The 13,779-nt window shown below is 40.1% G+C and overlaps 1 protein-coding gene across 1 annotated transcript in view; it reads right to left on the reverse strand.

The window, feature by feature from the left end:
- The window catches only part of LARGE1 (LARGE xylosyl- and glucuronyltransferase 1), a 323,190-nt gene that overhangs the window by 125,290 nt on the left and 184,121 nt on the right, over positions 1 to 13,779 (reverse strand). Inside the window, exon 6 of the mRNA XM_080971695.1 lies at positions 11,926 to 12,097. Within this exon, the coding sequence (XP_080827821.1) occupies positions 11,926 to 12,097 (172 nt within the window). The remainder of the gene's footprint in view (positions 1 to 11,925; positions 12,098 to 13,779) is intronic.

Raw genomic sequence — 13,779 nt, forward strand, 5'->3', positions numbered from 1 at the left:
TATTGATGCATTTAACACTTTTATGCGCCACCTCTCCCATTTTGGCCAGATTAATGCATTTGCCAGGCCAGTGATCCTCTTTTCAAGGTCAAAGACTAGGTAAATGTTCCCCTGCTATGCTCACAGCTTAATGTGTAATGAAAATATTTCATGTGGCAAGATCGATTTGTCCCCCATTTTTATTTAGTTTTAATGAAGATGAATTGTCCAGATTAAGACTCTAGTTACACTCTGTATGTAGCACCTGCCGTATGTTATATTCTATTACTTGGTTTGCACATCACAGTAAACCATGAACATGCTGACTCCAAGGAAGAAGCTCACGTCAACTTTGCTTTTCCCTGGGCTTTTTAGCTTAGTGCAAGATGGCAGCTAAACCAGTGTTTGGCTTATCATGTCACCTAAACTCAGGATCATGGTTAGCGTCTTCTCTACTTAAAACATGAACTGTAGCCACCATAGGACAAATCATATTGTGCAAAAGGAGTAGAGAGCGTAACCACAATACCTGGTTTGCGCAATATGCTAAGCCCGACCTTGGTTTATCTGCCATGCTGTGGCAAGCTAAAAAGCTTGGGGATGAAAAAAGTAGCTGCAATCTCTTTCCCGGATCCAGCACATTTGCATAGGCATAAGCCATCGTCTAGAGTGGCATAACATGCAAACATGGCCTATGAGTGCAACAGGGAAAGATGTTTGGCTGTTCCTCTAACACACCAGGAGAATTACTGACCCACCAACAGGAGAATATTTAACTGCAGATAACTACATACATGAATGAGGAATCTGAACTCTTAAAAGCAATTAAAAATTAACTTACTAAAAAACCCACTTGAAATAATTTTTCAGTGCCGTGAAATTCACACATCCTAGTCACAGTGGTTAGGAAGCTGAGTTTCGCTGTTAATTTCATTTTGTCCAGCTTGGTCCTAAGTACAAGAAGTGAGGGCTCCCCACTTATGTCATCCTGGACCTTGGAGTACATTTTGAGAGACATGTGCTGTCTCTTACCTGCTCTAAAGTCCAGCAAGTTGTGAAACAGTCCCCTGGATCCTGTAGCATACTGAGTATACAGACACAAGGTGGGTGAAAGGAGTCAGTGGCAAGCACAAATCATGACTTGCACACGCTAACATTTGTAGAACCCTAAACACTGGACCACAGAAATAATCAATCTCTGAATAACAAGCAATGGCTGTGAGATAACACATGCTGAAGAATACTTTGCAATATCTTTACTTAACTCACTCCAATACACCATGGCTTCCTTTTTCTTGGGAAAAGACACACAAGGATGCTGTGCCATAAGACCCCCATGCTACAAGACTCAATATGTTAGATGGCAACATGTAAAAAGCCACAGATGTTTTCCACATGCTGAGCATTATCAGTGAAATAAATCAAATGCAATAACTGGTAGGTGGTATTTTTGAAAATAGTAAAAGGGAACACATTTGCAATGCAGTTTTCAGGCGCCTGAAAGCTTAAATAAGCAGAGTCCCCAAAGGAACCTTTAAGTCAAAGTGTAGCACAATTTTGCATCTGAGCATTTTGTAGCCCAACTATTAGACATTTATACAGGTCCAGCAGAAAGGAGCAGATGTTCTTTTTATAGAGTGAAGACAAGTGTTATTCAACCTTTCAACATATCTATAAAAATTCAGACACTTTAAAACTATTTTAATAGCTGCCTGACAATTTTATTAATGCACTCTGTGGTCCCATTTCCTCCTTAAACTGGCTAGCCCATATTGCAGATTTTCACACATAACAAAGATGAGAGTCACTGATGCTGTGTCTTAATTAGCAGGAACATGAAAACCTATTATGTAGCCTGCTAAATTAATGAGAATGATCACTGCAGGATTTGAAAAGAGATGCTTCTACTTGTACAGGCCTTGAGTTAGAATGCTCTAGGCAAGCACAAATAATTCAGGTACGCAGCACAAACGCAGAAGCTGTGTGTATCAGGGATGGAATTGCTGCTTAATATCACTCCAGTTGGGGGAGAGAAAAAAATACTTTTTTTCTTTGAAGGGCATGAGGGTTGCCATCTTTCAGCCTGATAAATTGTGGATAGCCTGACCTTTCATTGCATACCACAGAATTAGCAATCTGTGGTATCCTAAAAAAATCAGAGCAAGAGCCCTGTCACATTGGACCAAAAGTTTGCCCAGTCTACCATTCTGCTTCCCACAGTGGCCAAACAGATGCCCAAGGAAGACCATGTAGGGCATGTGCTGTTGCTTTCCACCTACCAGTGTTTCTGCACCTGAATCTGAAGGTCCTATATAAGCACCATAGCTAATAGCCACTGATAGACCAATCCTCCATGAATGTGTCCAATCTGCTTTGGAATTCTAAGGTATGTCCACCAACACATATTGTGGCAATGAGTTTGCCTAGCCTTTGACGCTTGAAATGTTTATTTTTTAGGACCCACCCTATTCTTGTAACTTGTTTTAAACTGCTTTTGATGTTGTGTCTTAAATTGTTGTGACCAGCCCTGGAATATTAGTTCCTGTAGTAAATTAATAACAACAATATCTGTGCACTGTCAAAGTTCTTTCTTTTGCTTATTGTTTTGCTTGCCTAGACACATTGTTTAACATATTAAATTCCGATCTCAGAATGGATATCTGAGATCATATGAAACACTATGCTTTCTATAAAACTGCCTTTCTATGTCAAGGTTTTTAAGTAACAACTGTATCTGCTATTGCATTCTGCTGCCTCTCAAAATCTTTTTTAATTAAACCCCAAGAAGAAGAAGAAGAGGAAGAGGAGGAGGAGGAGGAGGAGGAGGAGGAAGATAAAAGCTGATCAGGACACACAATTCTCTGTTCTCAAATAGATGGACAAATTTATCCATAGCAAGTGCTCCTGAACAACCCATAACAATTATGGGCAGGTGGCAACTGAAAGCTGCATTGCTACCAGAAGACTTCCCTTGCCCGATACCGTCCAGGTGTCCTGGATTGTAGTTCCCATCTGTAGCTGGAGGGCACCAAGTTGGGGTAGGATGAGTTACAATACTGAAAACAGATTAAAGTTTACACTAGCTTTCTAAGCATTTGGGGAGGCTTGTCTAAACAAGAATGTTTTTAGCAGTGAATATGGTGAAGGTGCCTTCTTGTGATGCCTCCCCCATATATTTTTGGACTACAACTCCCATCAGCCCCAGCCAACATGGGCAATGGTGAGGGATGATAGGAACTGTAGTCCTCAACATCTGGAAGGCAGCAGGTTGGTTATCAGTATGCGAAACATCAAACACATGGCATTGCATTTTTTTTCTTTGATAGTCTTCCAGGAGTTTTGAAACTTAAATATTCCTCAGTCATGGAGTTCTCTAAGCAGATGTGAAGTGGCATAAGGTGAATTCTGTTATTGTACACCCAGGACTGGCTGGTCAAAATGATTCAGTTACAGTTTGTCTGCTACAGAAGATGCCTTATATTACTTTTCTATCTTTTCTTGCCAGTTAAATGCAATAATTTTTGAATCTCTACATGGAATTCTGTTCAGTGTTCAGAAAGGCACTGCAAAGCATACAATATTCAAATTAAAGCAAAAATGACAATCCATTAGTGAATTGTAAAGTACACAGGCATAGTCAATTCCATTTCATTTTGGCCACCTTACGTAGCCTCTCACAACAAACCTTGCCCCAAATCCTAAAGGCACACTGCCCTGTGAAGACTACTTCAAAACAAATCAGCCCTGGAACCTCCCATGTGGACCTGGAGCCAAGTTCTGAACATCTGAAAGTACTTAGCAGAGCTCCTTGAAGAAAATGAATTTTATCTTGTCAAAACTATGGTGGATTGTATTTAAATCACCAGTTTTAACTGTGATTTAAATAACCAATTAAAATCCTTGATGGTATCCATCTGTGCTTCTTAGCAATTTTCCTAAAGAAAGATTGCATTCTCTCTGAAGGTTAGAGCCTTTAAACATGCACAATGAATTATTTACAACTGAAAACAACCTATTTCTGACTGATTTTGTATTACAGGAGGCTAGGTAAGCTATTATTGCTCATATTTTCCCCAGTAATAGAATTTAATACACAAACTGATTGCTCTGGTTAGAAACTATTTATATACTAAATTACTAAATTTCAGTCCATTTATTTATATGTGATCTTAGATGGAAACTGAAGTTCAGTTCACAGGCACAGAAGTCGCATTATAAGGTTGTTGAAAAATTATTTGTATGAGATTATAGTAAACACACTGAAATTACTTTAAAAGGGAAAGAATTGCTAGTTATTTACCTGAATGGCACTTTGGCTGAATTGAAACTATCTTATAATTAACTTCAGTCATGCAAGAGCAAGATCGAAGGGATGTATTATATGAAGATTTTCTCAAATGTGAAGTGCTACTAATTTCCTTAATGGGGCTACTTATTATGCTGATCTGTACAGTTGCACCTTTCAGAGGCAGGAGTGCTGGTGGTACAAAGATGTACCAGTGTACTTAGGGCCCTGAATGGTAAAAACCCTAACTACAGTCAAGAGCTGTTCCAGGAGTCTATAACCAGGATACTTAATGGACTGCCTTACCTCATATAAGCCTGTTCAATTATTACAGTATGCCAGAGATGCTCTGCTTCACATGCCACCACTACCCGAGTTGTGTCTTGTTGGAACATGGGAGGAGGACCTTTTCAGTAGCAGCTTGAAGGTTTTGGAACTACTTCCTGATTGAAGTTTTTTTTTGCGTGTGTGTGTGTGTGCGTGCGTGCGCACGCACACACACACACACACACACACACACAGCTCATAATATTAAAAAGCCCTATTTTATCTGTTCTTTTGTATTGCTATCATTGGCTAGTTTTACTGTTGAGCTACCTTGGGTGGTGTGCTTATTACTGTACAGACAGGAGACAAATATTTTCAATAAACAATCTCTCTACGTCAGTTCAGAGGGCAATGAAGGAACTGTTCCAATAATCTCTGAAGAAAACACCTCCTTTTTTAATGTTTATAATTTTTCACAAATAAAATACAATTGATCAAACATCATGTAAAAAGTCAACTTCCCTCCCACCCTTCTGTGGTTTTCTCATGATTATCTTTTGCTGCTGCATATTATAAGTAATCTATACCTTCTTTTCCCCCTCAGCTTTATTCTCAAAATAACTTGTACTGCTGAACTTACTCCAAACCTGCTAGTGTGCTAACATATTTACAGTAATTTTTAAAATAATCTACAAGCATTTTCCATTCCTTCTTGAAAACTTTCATTAACTGATTTTACCAGATAGACTTGCTAATTCTGCATATCCCATCACTGAAGAAAACACCTCCTAAGGAGTTTCTTATTGCTGAGAAAATATAGCATTGATACCTCTAGCCTAGAGTGCAATCTTATTCATGTCTACTCACAAGCAGAGTAGAGCCAAGGAGGCTCACCTGGAGCCTTCATTACCTATCGTTAGGCACCAGGGGAAAAAAGCTTCTCTTCAACCAGGGATTTGGCTGATTAACATTCAATGGTTTTTCAAATGTGTTTGTGGGAAGTCCGTTTGCCCTCCTAGGCAGGCGGTTTTGCAGATGGGGTCTGAGCCGCTCCAGTGAACCAATGAATGGCCAGCTAGATCATCTCCCTGCCACATATTGGCCTATGGTGGTGGCAAATCTTGGGTGTTCCCCTGGGAGAGGGGCCAACTGACCAATGAGGGCACTTGGCCCCACGCCCAGGGACAGGATAAATTGCACTTTGCCAGGCCAATTGTAAATTTCATTGACCAATGGACTTAGACTTTATATAGTTAAATGGAAATAATTGCAGAATCACAGCCACATGATACATGGATCATGGTTTTGTTCTTCATTCCAGGTGTCTGAACCATTCTGTGTGCCCAACAAGCTCCCGCAGGGCCCTGTTCTTAGTTCTTCCCTGTCTGTCTACCTAGAGCCAGACCCGACACAGTGCTGCTTACTGCTTGCTGTCTGATAGATCTGATCCTGTTGGAACTTTTCTCTAGGCAGATCCAATTGTACAAGTCGGCCATTAACACAATTGGTGTCAAATTCCCAGGGGCAAATGTATGACCTTCTTTGTAGAGATGAATTTATTTTGCAGGCCTGCAAAGGCTGTTTCACAGCAACTTTCATGCCAGTAACGCTCCCTGTAAGAATATCATCAAGCAGGCTTTAAAAATGTGCTTTATTCCTTCCAAAAGAGCTGCAAAAACTTCACATAGTGAGATTGTTACCTTAGGCACTCTGAAGAGCAATATACCAATGCCCCCACATGCTGGGAGCTTAAGGATTTAAAGTTCCAGACTGACTATGTGCCAATCCTTCCTCAGCTTTGGGCACTTGTGCCTGCACCCAAATCGCTGGTGACCTTTTCTGGTATTTATGATGTCAGTACAGATTTTTATTACTGTTTGAGCTGCTGCGCAAAGCAAACAGGTTCTGTAGCCTGTGTTTATCCAGGGAAGATAGAAGCACTGGGATGTCAGTACTTTTGTCTTTAAGACAACAACAACACCAACCTGCATCACCAGCTGTGTAGATGAACTTAAATCTAATTCTTTTTTTAAGTGGGTGTGGGGGAAGGTTTTCAATGCATAGGAGTTAAATAGAAATTTATGTATAAAAACTTCGGAAGGGTATTTAAATAGCCTTGAGTCTACTATTAAAATGGAGAGCCTGGATTGTCTGGGACTCCCTTGAATCTTCACTTGGTGCCATGGTGCTGAGTACAGTGATACCTCAGGTTAAGTACTTAATTCGTTCCAGAGGTCTGTACTTAACCTGAAACTGTTCTTAATCCGAAGCACCACTTTAGCTAATGGGGCCTCCTGCTGCTGCTGCGCTGCCAGAGCACGATTTCTGTTCTAATCCTGAAGCAAAGTTCTTAACCTGAAGCACTATTTCTGGGTTAGCGGAGTCTGTAACCTGAAGCGTATGTAACCCGAGGTACCACTGTAATGCCCATTGCCATGCATATGGGTTTGTTTGTTTGTTTGTTTTCAATGCTGCCTTTTCTCTCTGTTCTTCTGGTCTATTTCACAAAAAAATTAATTATTGTTGCTTGTTATGTATATTAGTGCCTTTTTTCACAAACTCAAAGTGACTTACAAAATAATGAACATTAAGAATATTAAGAAGTAGGATAAAACTACCTAAAATACGCAAGTAACATACAGATGAAAAACAGCAATATTTACAGCAGGGAAGCTACAGAACTGGGCCAGGGCAGTGCAGCCCTTTGCCTTAAAAGACCCCAATTCAAAATAAAAGCTGTTTTTGTCCTGACACATTGGCCAAGAAGGGCATATAGTGTCACCTTAACAATAAATCATATCCATGCTGCAAGTTTGATGAGGGTGTAGACAGATATTCACAGTTGCTCTTGAACTTCCTCTCTATTTTAAACTCTCCAGATTCATAGTATCTTTTTTGCAACAGAAATTCACCAACCTGGTACACTTCCAGATGTTTTGGACTCCCATTAGCAGCCCCAGCCAGGAGTACCAGGAGGGATTCAAGGCTGGTGAAAACTAATTTTGTAGCCGAGATTCAAAATTACTAGGGGTGTATAGACCTACTTAGGATTAATTTTGAAACCTACTAGTGTTTATGCAATTATACTGACACACTGCAAATTTGAAGGTTCTACTTTCACTTTTTATATATGCTGTAGCATCATCTAGAAAAAGCAACCGATCTCAAAATATTATACCCTGCCCCCCACAACTCAAGAACTATGGTTATTTAGGCTGTATGGCTGTAGGTTTCCTGAATAGCATGGATGTAATATTTCTCCACCTTTCTATTTAATATTACAGCATGTAGACTAAAGCTGGCTCTTCTGCACTTGCCATCTATAATAGTTCCTTTCTCTCATGTGTTTCTGGAATGCTGCTCTCATATAAAAATGGCTGTAATCCCGTCAGTCTCTGTCAGCTGGCAAACTGGAGCAAGGGTAACATATGTCAGCTGCCACTAGACAACTGGGAGTGATTAAACAGACTTCTATATGAGGCTCAGAGGAATAGAAATATGGGTTGCCCATGCAAATCACACCAGCACAAAGAAAACCCACAGATCCATTAGTTTTGTGGCTTAGAACCTCAGTATCTGCTGGAGGATTTTATCCATCTACAATTGCAGCTCCTGTAAAGTACACAGTGGATCCTACTGTGCAATGACCTTCTCAATGACAGTAGAAACACCACCTGCTCCTCAAAAACAAATTGTACAGTAAAATATTTGGAGAAAACTTCTGTTCTCCCATAAAGCACTGCAGAAATTAGCACAGGTGTGCATGATCAGAGCTTGATGAATTTCTTTGCCTTATGCCAATGCAGTATCGATATCTACATTATAGCACTAGACACCAACCTATTCACTTACTCAGTCCTATATCCACAGCTAAAAACCAACCCTTCACACAAGGAATGGGCCCAGGGTGACATGCTTAACAGGCTTGGAAGCAAACATTCAAAAATACTGTGAGTATGCAGAAGTGAGCAGCGACTAGAAAGTCATGTATAAACCTTTCTACCACTTGATGGTGTTGCAGCTTAGAGGAATTTGGTCCACACAAATTGTGCAACACATGTGCATTAGGTGATCTCATTCATTATCACAAGATCACCAAAACTAAATTATTAAACGTACATATGCATGCATGTACACACAAATAAACAAAGATTTCTGCTTAGAGAGCCAGTGTGGTGTAGTGGTTAAGAGCGGTAGACTTGTAATCTGGTGAACTGGGTTCGCGTCTCCGCTCCTCCACGTGCAGCTGCTGGGTGACCTTGGGCTAGTCACACTTCTTTAAAGTCTCTCAGCCCCACTCACCTCACAGAGAAAGGGAAAGGAGAATGTTAGCCGCTTTGAGACTCCTTCGGGTAGTGATAAAGCGGGATATCAAATCCAAACTCTTCTTCTTCTTCTTATACCATCTTAAGAAAATATCCCAAATCTTCTCTGCACAAACATCTAAGAAACGGAACCACCATCATGGACTTATTCTGCCTTATTTCTTCAATAAATCCTGAAATATTTTAGAGACAGCCAACCTGATGCCCTCCATATGTTGTTGGATACCAACTCCCATCAACCCCGGCTAACAAAGCCAACGGTCAGGGATGACTGCAGTTGTAGTCCAGCAACATCTGAAGGACACTTGGTTTGCCATCCTCACTTTAGTGGATTGAAAAACAATTTCAACATGATCTTAAGTAACAGGAAAGTGTGAAGGGGAAATGGCCTTTTCAGCAGTGGTGCCCACAGAATGCTCTCCCATGAGAGGCTCACTTGGCATCTACTTTATTTATGCCCTTTTGATGTCAAGAGAAGTCTCCATGCAAACATACAGTCTTTTTAATCTGAAGAGTAGTATTCTTTTTCCCCCTGCTCTTTTAAAATTGGAATTAAAAAAACAACAACCCTTTAAATCTTGATGTTTTTATAAACCAGTCTATGACCTTGTTGAAAGGGAGGCTATAAATCTCTAAAACAGACAAACAGCTTCATAAACAATAGTTAGTGCCTGTGTTTGCTTTCCATCCACCCTTCCAATCCCTTTTCAGATTGTAAGCCTTAAGGTTTGCTTATTTCTGACGTTTGTAAGATGCCTTGCAGCCCTACTGGCTGAAAGGTGGGTTAAAAGTGTTTTAAAGAAAGGCTGTGGTAGCCACCAATCTGGATAGCTTTAAAGGAGGACTAGACAAATTTATGGAGGGTAAGGCTATCAATGACTACTAGTCATGACGGATAGGTTCTACCACCACTGCTGGAGGCAATATGCCTCCAAAAATCCATTGCTGGGAGACACAAGTGACAAGAGTGTTGTGCTAGGTTCCAAAGGCCAATGTAAGAACAAGATGTTAAGACTAGAGGGGCTTTTAGCCTGGTGCAACAGGACTCCCTTTATGTGTTTGAATATTTGAGGTTGGGCAAAATCCAGTGGATTACTAAATTCTGGTCATTGCACTAGTTCAAGAAGTGTGTATCAGGCTTTTTCATATAGGAATCTGCAAAGTACAAATTTCTTAAGCATTCCTAAGATTAACTATAAGGGAGCTTGCCACTGCTGAGGGGGGAATGGTAGCTGTTAGTTCCGGCTAACATTAGCTCCATCATCGACACTCTCAAGCAAAACGCAAGTTATTCCCATCCCAAATCATAATTTGCAGTTGGATTATTTAGGATGATTTGCAAGCATTCAAATGCCAAAGAGCATGAGTCTTTCATGTAAATCTGAACAGGCTGAGCAAAAATTGCTTCTTCTTAGCATCTCAGAAGACATTCTATTCCTCCTTGCACTACCTGCTGTGAAAATTATTTTATCTGCTCAAACAATATCAAATCTGACAAGGGTTTTGTACAAGACAATTCTAGCCAGCAATTGGGTGCCTGAACAATTCTGGTAAGAAAGTCAATGGTTTCAAAACTACCCTGAAGGATGGAGCAGAATATGGAGTCAGGCTCCTACAGAGGAGGAGCTCTCTTCTAAGGACAGTATTATTACCCTTGTGTTAAGTACTTTTCATGAAGCACTTTGCCCCAAAGAGGTTCTTTTAAACTTGCTATGAGATGTTATAATAGGAAAGCAGAGGAAGGACTAAAGAAACAAAAAATAATCAAAATATATAGAAGGATCTGGCAACTTCTGTTTCAGTGTATCTGAAGAAGTGTGCTTGCACACAAAAGCTCATACCAAGAACTAACTTAGTTGGTCTTAAAGGTGCTACTGGAAGGATTTTTTTTATTTTGACTATGGCAGACCAACACGGCTACCTATCTGTAACTAAAAAATAATCACTAAAAGATAGATTTTTTTCATGTGATGATCCAGCGATGGACAGAATTCATATCTGTATTATGGAATCAAAGGTAATGAGAGTGCCAGACATTGTAATACGAAGAAGGAAAAAATCAAAGCAAGCAAAGTGTGAATATTAAAATAGCTGAGAGGAGGATGGGATGAACAGCCTAGTACCTACAAAAGCAGAAACAATGAGAGATATGTTTCACAATGTTAATATGAGTTCCAGCAACTCCATGCAGACTCCTGCTGTAGTTAAAATATGCAGCTGGTAAGCAGCTAAATTGGGGAAATGATGGGAAACTTGCTTGAACATGAACATTATTACCTGCAGATACCTTCACCATTAAGTTAACAGAAGCAGTACATGCTAAATGACTGGATCTGTTTCAATCAAAGCTGCATTCGTAACTTATGTTAGCTAAACCAGGTTCTCAGTCTAATCTACTCTGTACAAATGCATGTAGGAATATATACGTAAGAGATTCAGCCTAGCTTTTCCAACACAAATAAAACTGAACTCTTAAAAAAATTGCCACGTGATACCTGCTCCATAACTCTGGTTATTTTTGAACTGTGTTTTCAATACACATTATTGCTGTCAACATACTCTGAAAGTTAATTTGAAAAACTCTACTGATTTGTTTTGCAAGGCCACAATAGGAAACAACATTAAGCTTCTTTTAAGAAACCGCTGCCCTGCTAACACTGATGCACTCACTGCATTTTGAGTACATGTTGCCATTCTGATTTTGCTATGGGATTTCTTGGCTGTGCCTTAGTTGGTAGCCCTGAATTCCGCTATAGCCTCTTCCTCCTGCATCAGCAATTAATTCTCTCTTTGTAAAGTTCCACTGACCTAGTCCCTAATGTACACCAACAGCAGCGCAACCCCCACCACACATTCACACCTTACCACTTACCCTGTTCTACAATACAATATTGTATGCAGAACCAGTCCCCAAATGGTACTCTAATTTACCGTTGGCAGTAAATGAACAGGCAGCAGACTATGAAAGGAAAGTAACAGAAGGCAGAGAATAGTCATCTTAAACAACAGAGTTCTCTATACGTCCTGGATGGTTAACAAAAAGTATGAAAACGTAAGGCATTACAATACCTTTGAACTTGTGAAAGACAGCCCAGAGCTCAGCAATGTCTGTAGCAAAGGTAATATCTGTATCGAGTACAATGACTCGTTCGAGGTTGGCAGGCAGAGTCTTTGTCAGAACCAGCTTCATCAGCCCATATATCCCAGAATAGTGTTTGTTGGGTATCCAGGACACTTCAGACTAATAGACAGAAAGGACAAGGAAGAGAGAAGGAAGGAAAGGAAAAGACAAGCTTTATTAGAGATAGTAGTTCTTATAAAAAACAGGTTTCTCAGCATTCTTCCTAATGCTTGCCCTTGAAATCGAAAAAAGTGCTGCTCAGTCACCCTTGATTAATACAGATAATTGTTTGAACAAGGGCTCTGTGCACACTCCAAAGGTCTCAAAAATAGCCAGAGTTGCACATAAGCAGAACCACAAACTGTCACATTGACACGATCTGAGCCAAAGGTACTAAGATAAGGGGTGGGGTATTGTTTTTGTTTGTTATCATGTTGTGTATTTTTGTGTTTTATGTTGTAAGACGCCCTGTGATCCTCGGGTGAAGGACAGTAGAGAAATAAAATAAAATCAATCGATCAATCAATCAATCAATAAGCCAAATGCAACATTCTGTGCCTTCACTACTCAAACACACTTTGGGGGGGGGATAAATAAAGCTTGGATATTGAAGCCCAAATTCAAAAGCTACCCCCATAGTGTGGTGGCGGCTGCTGACTCTGAGTTCCACTGACCTCTGGTGACATCAATATCAGCTTCTCATATAGGTTAGCCCAGATTTGTATGCCTGAGCTTTGCAGGTTTCACTACAGTGGCAACATCTAAAGGTGGGTTAAAAGACTTGTTGACAAGAGGATCCACATGGAATGTGAGAGGACATGAGTTTCAGAAGAAGATTCCAAAGCCCATCTTGAAGAGACCCAGCAATGAGTGTTTTAGTAAAATTGGGAGTAATCTCATATTTTATGGATTGGTCCACAAAGCTATATGCCAGTAGAGGCAGCAACCACTGCAAGGCTCTTGTCACCTCCTTCGTAGGTCTCAGTGGCAGCAGGATGAACTCAAGGGGGTAATAAGAATAGCTGGCTGAAAGTCAGGGCACAAAATGTAGAATTGCAAGGGGATAGGGGCTAATGAATATTCCCCAGAAGGTGTAAACTCTTCTTACCACTAGCTTCCCCATCCCTGAAGCTTCTTTTGGGTTCCATCTGTCAAACATGCAAAAGCCATAGGTCCCATCTGCATTATACTTTCGAAGCACTATGATGCTACTTTATAACAGTCATGAGTTCTTGGGAACATGGATAATAATAATTGATTGTGAAACAGTTCTAAGGACTGTAGTTCTATCAAGTGACTATGAGTCACCTGAAAACTTTCATAACCCCAAACAAACTACAGCTCCCAGGATTCTTTAGGGGAAGCCATGGCTCTTTCAAGTGGTATGATTGTGCTTTAATGTGTATAGTGCAGTTTGGGCCCTGGTTCCACCCCTGAACCCAAATAGTTATCTGAAATTCATGCCGATTTTATGGTCTGAAACACAACTGAATTCATAAAAGCAAGAATAATTTCTTATAACTGAATCACTCTGTCTACCCTTGCAAGATGTAAACTGACTTTGTAGCCATGTAGTGTGCTGAATTATCATCAAGAAAGCATTGTGCTTGTAGACCACTGGAAATTAAATACACCATTATGCCAAAGTCATATATCCACTATAGTCTGCCCTGGAATTTGAACTAGAGGAAAACAACGAGGTTTAAACATTTATTCTGAGGACATAGAATAAATCATTTGCATTGCAATGCTTTTTGGATGCTAACTGAAAACCAAAGGGCTTTAAATTAGGGGAGGATGCT

The sequence above is a fragment of the Podarcis pityusensis genome, assembly GCF_964106645.2.
Source record: "Podarcis pityusensis genome assembly, chromosome: 10".
Lineage (NCBI taxonomy): Eukaryota > Metazoa > Chordata > Lepidosauria > Squamata > Lacertidae > Podarcis > Podarcis pityusensis.